At 51.7% G+C, this 15,012-nt stretch overlaps 4 protein-coding genes across 4 annotated transcripts; 2 read left to right on the top strand and 2 right to left on the bottom strand.

Annotated features, from left to right (window-relative positions):
- Nucleotides 1-1,528: 1,528 nt before the first annotated feature.
- On the top strand, nucleotides 1,529-2,994 carry LDX57_011005 (uncharacterized protein; the record flags this gene model as incomplete). The annotated part of the gene is made up of 8 exons (XM_046092751.1): nucleotides 1,529-1,721; nucleotides 1,769-1,788; nucleotides 1,840-1,876; nucleotides 1,927-1,997; nucleotides 2,060-2,361; nucleotides 2,408-2,482; nucleotides 2,533-2,600; nucleotides 2,651-2,994. 8 exons carry the CDS (start codon nucleotides 1,529-1,531, stop codon nucleotides 2,992-2,994), a joined length of 1,110 nt encoding a protein of 369 aa, XP_045948729.1.
- A 586-nt stretch (nucleotides 2,995-3,580) lies between these two features.
- Nucleotides 3,581-5,242, top strand: LDX57_011004 (FAD-binding oxidoreductase; the record flags this gene model as incomplete). Its single annotated transcript, XM_046092750.1, has 4 exons — nucleotides 3,581-3,978; nucleotides 4,032-4,377; nucleotides 4,444-4,679; nucleotides 4,738-5,242. The coding sequence occupies 4 exons, from the start codon at nucleotides 3,581-3,583 to the stop codon at nucleotides 5,240-5,242; spliced, it is 1,485 nt and encodes a 494-aa protein (XP_045948728.1).
- Nucleotides 5,243-5,493: 251 nt separating this feature from the next.
- On the bottom strand, nucleotides 5,494-6,830 carry LDX57_011003 (carbohydrate esterase family 5 protein; the record flags this gene model as incomplete). Its single annotated transcript, XM_046092749.1, has 2 exons — nucleotides 5,919-6,830; nucleotides 5,494-5,847 (listed from the first exon to the last, which is right to left on the bottom strand). The coding sequence occupies exons 1-2, from the start codon at nucleotides 6,627-6,629 to the stop codon at nucleotides 5,494-5,496; spliced, it is 1,065 nt and encodes a 354-aa protein (XP_045948727.1). The 5' UTR covers nucleotides 6,630-6,830.
- Nucleotides 6,831-11,782: 4,952 nt separating this feature from the next.
- On the bottom strand, nucleotides 11,783-13,943 carry mfsA (glucose-inactivated glycerol proton symporter STL1). Its single transcript, XM_046092748.1, has one exon. The coding sequence runs from the start codon at nucleotides 13,794-13,796 to the stop codon at nucleotides 12,159-12,161; it is 1,638 nt and encodes a 545-aa protein (XP_045948726.1). The 5' UTR covers nucleotides 13,797-13,943; the 3' UTR covers nucleotides 11,783-12,158.
- Between the last annotated feature and the right edge of the window lie 1,069 nt (nucleotides 13,944-15,012).

The raw sequence follows: 15,012 nt of genomic DNA, 5'->3' as shown, positions 1-15,012 counted from the left end.
TTCGCTAATCGCCTCGCCGTCCCACGGAACCGACCACTCGCACCAAGTGGGCCCTGGACCTCAATCATGGGCTTTTCCAATTCTTTTGCAGCTCGCGGTTTCGCCGACTGCGACGATTTCCGACCGTCGAAAGTTTATTTGATTGCGCCTTCTCTGTCATGTTGACAAGCGAGCATCGGTCGCAATCCAGCCCGGCTTTTAAAGCCTAGAAACCTAGAATACTAGGCAGTCAAGGTGCCTATTCATTTATCCGAATGATGCTGTTCTTCGGCCTGTTTGTCTTCATGACAGTTGAACCGAGGTTATCCCGAGGCTCCTGTGCTGTGCATCTTCGGCCATGCCAGACTGATCGTTCTAGCGCTCACTAGTCGCTCCAAAAACAACGCCGCGCCATATTTCAGAGTTCACAAAGGCCGGCTCAAATACCCGGCCAGGCAGGCCGCTTGCCGATTTAGCCCAATGGCATTGATCCGTTCCTTCAATGGTTCCAGCTTTGGTGGCCATGCGACATGCCGGGCGCAGAGCCTGGCGTCTCTCCTCTGCTCGGTCCCTCACCACGCGCCTTTCTGATCCTTCACGATGAGATCACCGATAGATCTGCAACCCTGTGCAGTCCAGCCTTGAGAAAATATCGCGAGCGGATTGAATCCAGCCTGGATCTGATTGCGGAGTACGGATTGCAAGTTGGCTAGATGTTTGCCGGTGGTTTCTACTATGGAATTTCACTCAGCAGAGTTCGGCCTCGGCAATTGTGCCCCGACCCAAGAATTCGCAAATTTTGGTTCGGGCTCTGGTAGTCTCACCTAGGGCTTCCCTCGTTAGATGAAAGTTAATTTTACAGGAAGAGACAAGGGGAAAAAGTTTTCACCGAGCATATCCTTGCCCAATCGTGAGTGTAATGACGATAAACTGGAGCCGGCAAACACAAATCATTCGAAGAACTTGCTTTCCTCCACTCTGCATGGCAGATGCCAGGCTATTTACGGGCTACGGAAAAGTCATTGCATGAATGCAGCGAGTCTTCTCCACTCCTCGTGCCCAAGCTTAAGGATTTGAATGCACTGCTCAACATAATAGGCAAATCGTGGTGGCGACGAAGCGAGGAATACGAGAAGTCAGAGTTAATTGAAAGAGACAGTAGCTGGTAACCTGAAAGGGGAACTGCTACACTGCACGCAACAACCTCTGCAAATGATTGTCAGGGGCCGAACCACACGAATCTTTCCTTTTTCATGACTCAATAAACTATCGAATTCGGGCCGAGAAGGTTTTGCAAAGGACGATTAACTTCCCCAGACCGTCCTGGTCTTATATCAGAACTCAACCAGGACATCCAGCTCCAAACGGAGGCTGAATCCACATGCCTTGGTCGCATATTAATCGTCATTGAGGCTGTCCAGGCCACTCTTATCAACTAGTGTCGCGACTGGGTCTACCATCTTTTGCCTACCCCCTGTGGCTCTTAGAGTTATTTGACAGCCCCCTCTCCCTCGACATTCATTCTCAAGTTTTGCCTCATGTCGACATCATGGTGGAATTCGACTCGATAACCCCGGCGATGCCGCCGCCACCGGGGCAGTCATCCAATTTCGTGGACCCTGCGTACATTGGCACGAAATTCCTGGTGGTTAATTGTGTGTTCCTGCCGATATCCGCCATCGCACTGTTCGTGCGCACATGGACTCGCCTTTTCATTGTGCATAGTTTTCGATCGGATGACTGTGCGTATGCAGGCCCGAGAATTGTGAGACGTAGCTAACAGAAGTAGATCTCATGATTTTTGCCTGGGTATGCCGATTCGCGACCACGGCAGATTGAGTTTCTTTCTGACGCTTACAGATTCTGTCATGTGTATTGACAGGGGTGACTCTTGAAAGTATAGGAAATCCCTTGATCCCAATGAAGCAGGATTAACTGAGTTGACAGTGCTGAATCGGGGCTTGGGAAGACACATGTGGGATGTATACGCAACGGACTACTCTCCATGGTTTCTCAAGGTGAGACTGCACTTGATATCCGCAATTAAGATTGTTCGAGCTAACAAATCTCTCGAAAATAGCTAAACATGATCTCGGCTATTTTCTACTGCGCTGCCACCGGATTTACTAAGGTCTCCGTTCTTATATTCTACGTTCGCATCTTCCCGACCCGAACCTTTCACATCTGCGTCTGGGCCATCGCGGCCATTGCGATTCTATACAATGTGGCGAGTGTTTTCGCCAATGTCTTTGGCTGCGACCCTATTGCAAAAACTTGGGACATAACAATCACAAAAGGGAGCTGCATGAACCGCCCGGTGTTCTACTTTGCCAATGCCGGATTGGGAATTTTTACGGATTTTGCGACGGTTCTTGTTCCGATGTATGTTTCCCACGACCATATTATGAATGCGTTCTAATGTGAACAGCCCTTGGCTGCGTCGGTTGCAGATGCCTTTGCGTCAGAAAATCGCCGTTGCCTTGATCTTGGCAATGGGATGTTTGTGAGTGAACCCAACAGTCTCCGATGACAATAAGTTGCTAACAGCTACAGCGTGGGAATTGTTAGCTGCATACGCCTAGCTACCCTTTACGACTTGCTCAAAAGCCCAGATCTGACCTGTAAGTACACATGAATGGACACGCCCCCGACTTCTAATAACCATATCCAGGGGCCACTACTGATGCCCTAATGTGGTGCACGATCGAGCTGAACCTCGGCATCACTGGAGGCTGCGTCACGGCCATGCGTCCATTCGTCCGCCGATATTTCCCCCGGTTGCTGGGCCTGTCAAGCGCCGAGAACTCGTCACGCTCGAGGAAGTACGCACATCCTTTGGGATCGATTCCTCGCACGCAGCCGGACTTTGCGTCCCCGCGAGATCACCAATATTCGACAACCGCCCAAGCTCATAACGATAGCGAAGAGCACATTCTGGCGCCGTCTCCAGGCCCAAAAGAAGACGGGATTTTACGGACCGTGATGTTTGACATTGAAAATACCGGCCGAAGTTGAGGAAATGGGCATGCGAGACGACTGATGATTTCCACGGGGTACCTCTGTACAATAATGGCTTAATACTGTATGATAGCCTTCATAATAATCATAATTACTGAGCGGCGATAGCCTACTAACCCGTAGTAAATTAATTGAAATTGGCCAGAGATCGTCATATTGCTGTGGACCCGACTAGTCTCGCTTCACCGAGTCCATTGCACCGGCGCCAACGATAGCGCATTATTATTGCGCCAGCCTGCATGAGATGCAGGTGAAACCAAGATCAACCAGACCCGTGGAATTCCGACGAACTGTTCGTCGCAATCTCTGCTCCTCTCTCTTTTTGTCCGTCGGCGAACCGTCCCCGGACTAGGACGCAATAATGGAGTCACTCCGGCTCAGGATGCCACTCTCAACGCCTGAATAATGCCCCATTCCAGACCGAAACATTCTTGACTCGTGGGATCCACCACGGGATGCTCCGTCTGTCACGTCTTCTTTTCTTTTCTTTTCTTTCCTCTCTCCCAGGGGGGTTTTCTCTTTTCTTTCCCAGCTGTTGGTGACTGTTGACCGTTTGTGACCGTGCTGTACCCCAGACATCAACATGCGTCTCGCATCCACCGTTCTCCCGCTGGGCATGACGCCCTTCTCGCTGGCCGACTCGTCCATTTCACCCGGCTGCCAGGCTCTCTCATCATCCCTTTCCGGTGCGGTCTTTTCGCGTGATTCCTCGGTCTACCAGTACGAGTCGCAGGAGTACTGGTCTAACACCGAGATTTTGTCGCCGGGATGCGTCTTTCGTCCGCAATCGAGCGACCAGTTATCGCAGGGTCTGCAGGCGCTGGTCGACGCAGATGCTCAGTTCGCCGTGCGCGGAGGCGGCCATATGGGAATTCAAGGATCGAACAATATCGATGACGGCGTGTTGATTGTCATGTCGAACTTGACCACCATGGAGCTTTCTGAGGATCAATCCATCTTGTCCGTGGGTCCGGCTTATCGGTATGTTCGACTTTCTTCCCACCAAATTCCAAGAGTGTTAATCGTCTCACCAGTTGGTCTGACGTCTACGCCTACCTTGGTAAATACGGCCTCGCCGCCGCTGGAGGTCGTCTCGGTCCCGTCGGCGTCCCTGGCCTGATCCTCGCCGGTGGCGTCAACTTCTACGGTAACCAGGTGGGTTTCGCGTGTGACACCGTTGTCAACTACGAGGTGGTCCTGGCAGACGGCACCGTCGCGCAGGTGAACAAGACGTCGAACCCGGATCTGTTCTGGGCGCTGAAGGGGGGAAGCAGCAACTTTGGTATCGTGACGCGATTCGACATGGAAACGATCCGGTCTCCGAAGGTGTGGGCAGGTGCGCACACTGTCGAGGCGAAGTATGTGGACCAATTCTTGGCTGTACGTTCTACCTTCCCTGTCTTCGTAGCCCTGGCGCGATGAGATTATGAGATTAACGAAACCTAGGCCGCTGCTACCTATGCGGCCAACATCTCCGACCCCAAAACGCATATCGTCCCTGCGCTCGTACCCGGCGAGACGCTAGTGGCCTCGGTCATTCTGTTCTACGACAGCGAGGAGGTCAGCTATCCAGATATTTTCAAACCTTTCACGGACATCCCGTCGATCAGCAGCACGGTGGGCTTTAAGACCTTGAGCGAGTTTGCAGCTGAGACGGGCGAGATGGTCGTGCCGCACATCAAGTAGGTTTCCTCCATATTTCTACATATCCCAGAAAACGAAGTACTCACAATCAAGCAGCGATGTCTTCGTCGCCGGCACCGTCACTGGCACTGACTACAAATCCCTCCTTGAAGGCATCACCATCATCAACAGCACCTTCTTCAACGAGCTGCCCAAGCTCCTGGACCAGGTCCCCATGGCCAACATCTCCACCATCCAGCTGGACTGGCAGCCCATCGGCGCCGACTGGATGAGCGCGTCCGCATCCCGCGGCGGAAATGCCCTCGGTCTTGATCCCTCGAAGATCTACCTCTGCTACGCAGAGGTCGTCGAGTGGATCGGTTCGGCGTACGATGATATCGTGGCCGAGTGGGTTCAGGAGACCACGTATGCAATCAACAACGCGACCATGAAGGCGGGCCTGTATGATCCGTTCAACTACATGGGTGATTCGGCGGGATTCCAGAAGATCTTCGAAGGGTACGGAGAGGAGAACCATGCCAAGTTGCAGGAGATGGCCACGCGGTATGATCCTGAGGGTGTGTTCCAACGGTTGATGCCCGGTGGGTTTAAGGTCTTCTAAACAATTGGCTTGAAAGAACAAGCGATACAGATGATACAGATTACATAAATATAGGCAGTTGATAATGAGCTTGCTTGATTCATCATTGAATGACTGGTTCGCGTCCAGCGCTATCTTGACCCAGAATTCTATCCATCCATAAGTACACCAATCCATATCCGTATTCAAAAAGAACGACAGATTTTTCCTGCACCGAGAGGAACAAAAGACCGAACCCTCGCTCTACCCAGAGCACAAAGGAACGAAAGAACTTAAGAAAGACCAGCAGCCTGCACCAGGAACTGTGCTGCCTCCTTGGCCTTGCCGCCATAGGTCAAGTGCGCCATGACGTTGAATCCGTTCTCGCAGACAGGGTCGCCCGAAGCACAGAACTCCTTGGTCTTGGACTTGTCCAGCTTGCCGACAGCCTGAGCCTTGAACGGGTCGCCGAAGAGCACGGCACCAGAGATCTGTCCGGCACTGAGCTTGCTGGCCGCGTTGTGGACCACCATCGCTCCCTGGGAGTATCCGCCCAGCACGACCTTCGTGTTGGGGCACTGCTTCAGAGCCTGTTGCACTAGGGAGGCCATCTTGGGGCCGCCAGCCGCGCCGAGCATCGCGTTGCCCTATTTGTCTCACGTTAGCATTGATCCAAGTGCCGCAACCCTGTGGGATGAGCAAGAAGGGGAAGACCAACCTCAGCAGAAGCGGGATAATCGACACCCTGCACGGCGACCTTGTTACCTGTCAAGGAGTTCAGGTTCTGTGCAACGGGGGGTCCGACGACGGAGCCCATGTTGCCCATCTCGGTGGTTCCGCGGGCAAAGATGAAGGTGAGCTCCTTGCAGCCCTTGTTGTTGGTGACGTCGTTCTCCGTGATCGAGCCTAGTCCTGCGCGTTTAGTCGTCTCGACTATCGCTCTTTTGGTGGCCTCGTCGGACCGAGAGAACAGCGACGAACCTCCACTTCCGCCGCCCAGAAGGCTGCCGATGTCCGGGAGCCCGCCGAGTCCGCCGCTCGAGCTAGAGCTAGAGTCGGTGCTGCTTGCATCGGTGCTGGAGTCGGTGCTCGAGGAAGAGTCAGACGAGTCCGACGAGGAGCTTGAACCGCTGCCGAGGAGGCTGCTAAAGTCCGGAAGGCCACCGCTGCTGCTGCCGCTGCTACCACCGCCGAGAAGGCTGCTGAGGTCGGGCAGGCCGCCGCTGCTACTGCCGCTGCTGCCACCACCGAGGAGGTTGCTGAGACCTCCGCCGCCGGAGGGGTGAGGGATTAGCGAGGCGAGAGAGCTCAGGCCGCCCCCGCTGGACGAGCCGGAACCTCCCAGGCCGGGCAGTTGACGCGATTCAACGGTCTTGGTGGGCGCTGCCAGAGCGGCGGTGACGATACTGAGAATGACAGCGGTCTTCATCTTGGGAGAGGCAGGAAGATTGTATCAAAAACGAAAGTGAGGGAACAGAGCAAAAAATAAAAAAGAAAGGCTAGAGCACAGCTCTATGGACGGATTGTATGGAATGGATGAATGGAATGAGCGAGGCTGGTTAGGAGAAACTGAGCCGTGCAGACCCGGGGATTTTATACTTCTAGTCGGCGGCCCAAAATCAGATCCGGATAAGGTTTTTTCTTAGTGATAGACTAATCTGAGGGCCGTCGAGGATCGGGATGCTGGGTGAAACAGTGGAGATGTTTCACTACTTGCCCGACGCCGAGGTCGTTCTGCGGTGGTGATGTCGGCAGTTCGCGAGAGCTTGTATACTTGGAACATGGCTCTCTTGCTGTGTGTCTGTGTACAAGGTGCCCCTGCAGGGGTTCTCCTAGTCTTTCTCGATAGTGCGCCATTCCTTTGGCGTGAGACAGCTCACATCCACTCGGTCGGCGCCCTCCGGATACATGTCAACGTCGACACTCGACACTCGAGAGTGGTTCAGCACGGTCATCACAGCATCCGCGGACCAGACGCCCTACAATTGAACTCAATCACTCAATCCCCCCAGGCGGACAGGGAAAAGTCAGAATCCATCTCGCGACACGGATTCCGTCACTGTCTCAACGTGAGACCGCTGCCCGTTGGGTTTTGGGGGAAGCGAAAATGTGATCGGTCGATCCTGGCCTGTGCCTGTGCCTGGTTCAAAATAGCAGTTTCAGGTTTCAAGTAGACAAGGTAGGGCTGGTCTGACCATACTGGAAGCAGCGCCGGATGCATGTTAGTCTGGATAGTATCGCGAGATTGATTAATGGTTTGCCCAAAATTGCGTCGCCCTAAACCGCATGGGGCAATGGTCCCTGTCGATCGGTTTCCCCGAAATCCTCCCGGTTGGTCGCTCCTCGAGGCTTGGGGGTTCGTTCCTTGGTGTGTTTTTTTTAGTACGGAGTAGGAGGGAGTGAGGACAGCGTGGTCTAGCGTCTAGGAAGGAAGTGGAAGCAACTTATGGGTGAGTCAGTACTTTTAATCTGGCCTTTAGTTTTGAATCTGCCTGCTCGAGTTTGCACCAAACGGACCTAGGATTGGTCCGTTTGCCATGAGGCATTTTGGACGCTTCTGGACTTTTGTGATATCATAACAGGGGCCGCAATTAAGGCCCATTTGATTTGGGCCGTCGCAGTCTGGCGTGATGTTGTTTGTCTGATTGAGATGAAGGGGCTACGGCTTCAATGTTTTCGGACATGGAGAGGGTGGATCTCTCGATTTTCACTGGTTATGGCCAAGTACCGTGCGGTTTGAAATCAAATGGATCGCATCTCCTGTTAGTAATGAGCTAGGACTTTTTCTCGGCGAATGTCAAAGTCCAGTTGTAGGAATCTTGCCCGGGGAGACACTCCACCACGCGATGTTCCAGCCTTCTATACGGTAATTGGCTCAGTATGCACAAGTATCTTCGCTGGATTCTAGGGACTTTATACGATCGAATGATCTAGGCCTTGTGGGTGAGGTGGGCTACTAGAATACCATCTATCCCGGTCAGAGTACACTTTCCCCACAATGCCAAAGCAAATTGGAGGGAAGGAGAATTGAAATGAAGAAACATGAACGGTGTACTCGGTAGGAAGAGAAGTCTTCTTTTTCGAGGGCAGTGAGCACTCCTCAGACATATTGCTGTGAACAACACTAACCGTTACTAAGTCATGGGCCTTCAAGAAGCCTTATTCCAACAATCATTCGCGGTTAACAAAGAGGTAGACAAACGGGGTGGACAATCGCTTTACGACATACAGTCTCCCTCGCAATTCGCCTTTTGAACTTGAAACAAAAACTGCTCATAAGGTTACATTTAGGTAGCTTCAACGAATTAATTGTCCCGCAAAATCCAGGTTAATCGATGATCTAAGATCCACGATCAACCCAGGAGCCGAGTATTCTACAAATGCCGAAGAATGATAATCTCCGAGGTACCATGCTGCGGGGATAGCATGACTCGTACAATATTGTGGATCATGAAATCATTCTCGAACCGTTGAAGACGAAACACAGGCCCCAGTCAGATCTAAGTCCGACGTCTCAACCGCTTTTCGGACACCAACGGGCAATCTTATCTGAGACGAAATGGCCCGTGTGACCCGAACGCTGATGGATTGTTTCATGCGGCACATATACCTCGCAAATCAACTGTGTGCATTCTCGTGGATTTCGAATCGAAGACGCAGGTTATGCAGTTGGGACCAGCGTGACAGCAGCACATGTTGCCTGACAAACACCGAAAGCTGAATTGCACCATATCACAGAAGGCGGTGCTGTGGCTGCCATGATTGCACCCCAAATGGCTCCTGCAGCAGAATAGCATGCCATGACAACTCCGGCGCAACCTGCTTGACACACTCCGTAAGCTGCCGGTCCAGCAGAGGCACTGGTCGCCAGAGATAAGATCAGAGTGATAACCGGTCCGGATAGGCTCATCTCGGAGAATCTGATCTCTTTTCGGCTCGGTTCTCTCAGCAACCGTGATGATTCTCAATGTAGTATTACTTACTGTTTGTACAAATATATCAGCTCCAAAGAACTGGACAATGAGTCAGGATGTGAGTACGTGACGATATTATCACTCGCGCGCGAAGACATCTTTTATTCTTCGCAGTTAACGCGATGAAGTAACACTGACGTATCGCGGCCTTGAGTTCCATGCGGTCATAACTTCTAAATAGCCATGGTTATGAGCTGAAATGATGGACTTCATGACGCATAGGCCGGAACTCCTTCCTTTGAGCACTCGGACATTCTTTCCGGAAGCCCAGATTGAACTCCAGGGTTTTTGTCCATGGAAACAGCTCAAAATGACATAGGATGTTCATACTTTTACCTGGCCTAGACTACTTCGCTTAGACCCAAGTTTCTCCGCCACGATGGCAGACCTAGCACAACCAAAGTTGAGGGTAGCAATCTATCAACTATACTCCTACTTCTAGATGTCCGAACCGCTTTTCTCATAGCCACGGTGCAGGAATAGGCCAGCCTTTCTTCCGGAGGTGACCTGCCAAATACCTGCACACCATTAACTTCATCCGATGAGTTCACGATGTAGTCATTGGTACCGGGAATGTTGAGACCAGACCTCTTCTATTTGGAATCCCCGCATTCTTTGATTTGGTCCGACACATATTATGACCAGGTAATGCGGTCAAGGGCGTCAATTGATCAAAAGCTCAGGAGTTCACATGTTTGCGCTGAGCTCCGGATTACGGGCTCGAGCGGCGATTATGCATGGCAAATTTCACCGATGACGACGGCGAAGATGAAAGTGCGGTCCCTGACTTGCGGAGAATAGTTGGATGGAAACCGAGCTTTTCGTTTCTCGGCAGTTGAGCATGCAGAATAGTGCTATTTGTTATTTAATTTAGTGCGAGCTAATTGAATTGATATTTAGAAATTAGGACATAAAAGTACCATTCTCCTAGGATAAAGCTTCTAAATCCCGTCCAAACTACTCTGATGTCCCTCTATCATTCACTCATGTTGACAGTAGGGGGTAGAATACGCATGGGATGACTATCAAAGTGCAAGGGGCTCGAAATTAGATTGCAGGAAAGAGGTGCCAGCATGGGATGCACGGAAGGTTATTCTTGATGGATAAGGGGTTGGTTTTGAGAAAGAGTATGTCTTCCTCTGTATTAAGCCCATGGAGAGGTATTCAAATAGCACAATGTGCTCATTACGGAGTACATCTCCAGGAAAAATACAACCGTTCACAGCTCCGGGCAATCTAGCAATAAGAGGATGGTTTAAAACCAATAAAACTTTAGATAACACAGAATTCTAATGTTATAGGTCTCCGAGACACTAGGGATCACGCTTGGAGAACCAATTTGGTCCAATTATTCCATAGGCCATCTTATAGCTTATCATAATAAACCAGACAGGCAATCCGCTGACACGTAGCATATCTCCCTTACTTGAAAAGGGGCAAAGTCCATTTTGATCACCTTAGATAGATAGTTCAAACAATCAACGATCAAAATCGGGCGTCGTATTAGTTACATCGATTTAATGGCTCGCTAATTCGGGCAATAACTAGTGTCCCTAAATTTTTTCGACTTCACTATATAGATTCGTCTGCCGTAGAAGAAATAGATAGGAATAAGCCTAAAGTAGCCCTTAATCGATCAATTATTGATCTTCAAGCTCGACATATCAAGGGGTAGAACAGGTAAAATCGGTAGCCCCTTGAAATAATTTCATGAACGAAAAAATGCTCTTCTTGCGATGACCACGACAATATGATTAATATTGAGTTTGTATAGCCTCGAGGCCACTCAAAAAGGAAGGGGATCAACACCTCGGCAGCTGTAGGGACTCCTCCTCGCAGCATGTAGGCGTACTCAATACAAGGCAGGTTATCTGTTACAGCCAAAGATTGAGTCTAATCAAGTAGAATAATACCAAGTAAGGATAGTGTGATGGTACGTAGAAGAGATCTTCCTAGTGTTACATATGCAGACATAGAAAATAAGCAACGGCACGATACTTGGCAGGTTACACCTCAGGCCTGCGAACATCCATAGAATACCTGCCGTTCTCCTAAAACTAAATTCCAACACATGTTCATACGCCATCCGCCAATACATTCACAATTAGGCGCTTTTCGGAATTAATTATTCAGTGGCTTACAAGTAGCCCTATCAGATGCCCGATCCAGCGTCATTCAAGCCACAAAATGAATGATCGGCGGTGAGACGTGTATTGAATGGCTTTGTCGGATTGTTGTCCTCCGTAAGACATCAGAGTCAATTGATAATCGAATACTACTCCGGAGTACTCCGTACAGAATAATAGATCCCTGGCTTATTAGGCCTCAGGCACCGGCATGGTTCGCACCGGAGACACTTCAATAATAATGAGATTTTTGATAGGACGGAGGACGTCCGAACCATCGACCAGCAATAACTAAACATTTAGTAATTGAGTAACCCTTGCAGGTGGCAGCCAATATCGTAACGTGGTTCCCACTAGAGCTGCATCCTTCAAGGGGCCCGGTCGGTCAGAATTACGGCGCATTCTGCGGTTAGACCCGGGGTGGGGATTGGTGGATTTTGACATAAGAGAAAAGGAAGTTCTATGAAAACTCTGCACTGTACTCCGAAGGCATGATTAGTTGGATTGGAAAAGTTTTGTGGCTAGTCATGACGATTGAAATCGATGGCTTTGGGATATCTATCGTGAAAGAAATGAAATGAATTAACATAGATATAAAACAGTAGAATAGCCAATTTCTATAATCAACATGTGTAGTTATATCTATCTACTAAACAAGCGGCGGTGGGCCAAAAAGCAAAGGGGTATGTATGGCGGTTATTAGCCGCACCGTGGTCACCAAAAAAAAATTAAAAAAAAAAAAACCTTTCAACATAAGGCAGCAAAGGTTGTGTCATCCATTTCTGGAACTTGAGTCTTCAGATCAAGTGGCCAAGAAATTCACATCTGCTCCCGTTTTCATCGTTTTCTGTAAGACGCTTAGCGCTTCTCCTCGACCTCCTGCAGGTCTTGGCCGCTACCGCTGCCGCTGCTGAGACCAAGCTCGGCCTTCTCGGTTTGGCCGTGGTGGTCGCTGTGGTCCAGGCCGAGCTCGCGGGACTGCTGGGCAATCTCCTCGAAGGTGAGCTTGGGCATGTCGCTGGCAATGCGGTGGGCGCGCTTGCCCTCGACGTGGGCACGGGCGTAGATGATATCGATCTCCTCGAGCTCACGACCGGCCGTCTCGACCAAGAAGTACCAACTGAAGGGCACGGCGCTGAAGTTGATGAGGGCGAAGAAGAGGTAGACACCCCAGGGACTGGTAGCGGCGAAGATGGGGGTGAACATGACGACGGCGAAGTTACAGATCCAGTTGGTGCAGGTGGAGGCGGCGCAGGCAGCGGTACGGGTACGCAGAGGGTTGATCTCGGGGGGGTAGATCCAGGGGAGCGGCAGCAAGGTGAAGGCGAAGAAGGTGATGAACAGGAAGATACCGACGATGGCACCCTTGGAGTTCTCCTCGGTCTCCTTGATCAAACAGGCGAAGGTGATGACGAACGAGAGACCCTGACCCATGTAACCGATCAGGTAGAGGTTGCGACGACCGACACGCTCGATCATGAAGAACGAGGGGATGGTGGCCAGGGCGTAGACGGTAGCGAAAACACCACCCATGATCAAAGCCAGACGGTGCGCCAGACCGAGGTTGTCCTCGAACAGCAGGGTGGAGTAGTAGATGGCAGCGTTGCAACCGGTGAACTGCTGGAAGAACTGGCCGGAGCAACCGACGATCATGCGCTGGAACTCTTGGGTCTTGCCGCCGGTGAAGAGGGCGCCCCATCCGGCCTCGTTGGCCTTGGAGGACTCGACATCGGCCTTCATGAAGTTGAAGTCGTGCAGGACGTCCTCGGCGTCGGGCGAGGAGCCCTTCAGCTTGGCGATGACCTCACAGGCCTCCTTATCGAAGCCGCGCATCACCATCCAACGAGGGGATTCGGGGAACATGAAGGCGCCGATTAAGACGAAAATGGCGAAGAGAATCTGCAGGGCGACGGGGAATCGCCACTGCACGTCGAAATCAACGTAGGAGAGACCGAAGACGACCCAGTAGGCAACGAAGGTGCCGACGGCGATAACGGCACCCTCGAAGCAGACGAGGAAACCACGGTTGTGCGCGCTAGAGCACTCAGACTGCCAGACGGGGATGGTAGCGGTGTTCATACCGTTACCAATACCGGACACGACACGACCGATGACGAATTGACCCAGACCCCAGTGGTCTCCGAAGGAGACGGTCGAGATGAGGGCACCGACAATCAGAATCGAGGCACCCATCATGATCAGACGAGTACGGCCGATTTTGTCACCGAAGAACATGGAGAAGAGGGCGCCGAAGAAACAACCGATCTCATAACAGGCGGTGACGGCACCACGGAGGACGTTGATGTGTCGATCCTCCGCATCGGTCGGGTCGGTAGGCATAGCTAGGGTAGGGAAGGACTTGACGAATTCAGTACCGGCGATCAAACCAGACATCATACCCTGGTTGTAACCGAAGAGAGAGAAACCCATGACGGCGGTGAGGGTGATGGCCATCCGGAGCGACCGCCCCTTGAAGCCAGAGGTCATAGTCCACATATTGCCGGTTGAGGTATATGCAGACGATGAGAGAAGAGGGGAAAGTGTCAAACGGAGTACGGAGAGAAAAGAAGTAAGATCCTCGATCGAGAATGGAGACGACGGGGCTCTTATATAACTTGCGATGACCGTCGACGGACAGAGAGAAACGGGCGACTTGCCTTCGGGGAATAAAAAAGAATAAAAAAGAAAAAAAAAATTGAAAAAAATAAAATGAAATCGATAAAAAAATTAAAATTAAAATCCATAAATCCATAATCCAAAACGGCAAACCCCAGTGAACCCCAGGGCATCCGATGTAATTGGCAGAAATCTCCGCAACCCCGGGTCCAGCAGAGGGCAAGAGGCACTTGGCATGACGTCGATCGGGGGACTTCCTTCGCATGCAGCCTCGGCTGCTTTGCCGCTTCCGGCGCCGTCGGGTTAGCGCCAAGGCCGCAACACGCGAAAACGCCAGGCCGCGGGGGAAGGTCAGCCGACCGAGTGGAGTCGGCGCGGGGGGGCGGGATCGGATGGCGCCAAGAGTGCCTCTTCCTCTTACTCTTGGGCCTCACTTCTTGGTGGTGCACTCACCACGAGAAGCCTTTTGGCGTCCCCCCGAAATGACGGAGTTCATTTTCCTGGCTGCCTCCCAAGAAGAGGGGGCCCCTCCGAGGCCCCTCAAGCCCCCATCGGATCCCTCTCGGCGCCAAACCCTCCATGACATAGACGGCGGTACTAGCCAAGCCGCTTGTCGGATCTTGTCCAGCTTTGGCCCCAAACTAGCATGTCGACCACAATAAAGCCTCTAACACATGCTCCTGCACCGACACGGGGCTATCGTCTCATCCCGGTTAGTCTCTCACGTAAGTTTCTTGGGCCTCTTGGGATGCCCCCGTCGACACCAATCAGCGCATTGCTCGGCTGGCTGTTGGTGGTAACGAGTGGCGATTGGACCACTGGAACGCCCCAACCGAGATGAAAGCCACCCTTATTAATTCTTAGATGAGGCCATCTACCGGTCCCTCACCGTCTTGGCCCTACTCCGTAAGGGAAAAAAATTCTAAAAGAGCCGTGGTAAAGGAAAGAGGACCGGGGAAAGACCGGCCGGGCTCGGTCAGGCTAGCCGGCGAACAGACGTCGGTTGGTCCTCGCCTGACTCCGTCCCCGTGCGGAGAAGTGACCCTGATGGCGTGGATCGGGACATGCAGAGGAAGAGCTGCGACGCACGATGCAG

This window comes from Aspergillus melleus (genome assembly GCF_016097325.1).
Source record: "Aspergillus melleus strain CBS 546.65 chromosome Unknown contig7, whole genome shotgun sequence".
Classification (NCBI taxonomy): Eukaryota; Fungi; Ascomycota; class Eurotiomycetes; order Eurotiales; family Aspergillaceae; genus Aspergillus; species Aspergillus melleus.
This window is presented reverse-complemented; position numbering and strand designations above follow the sequence as displayed.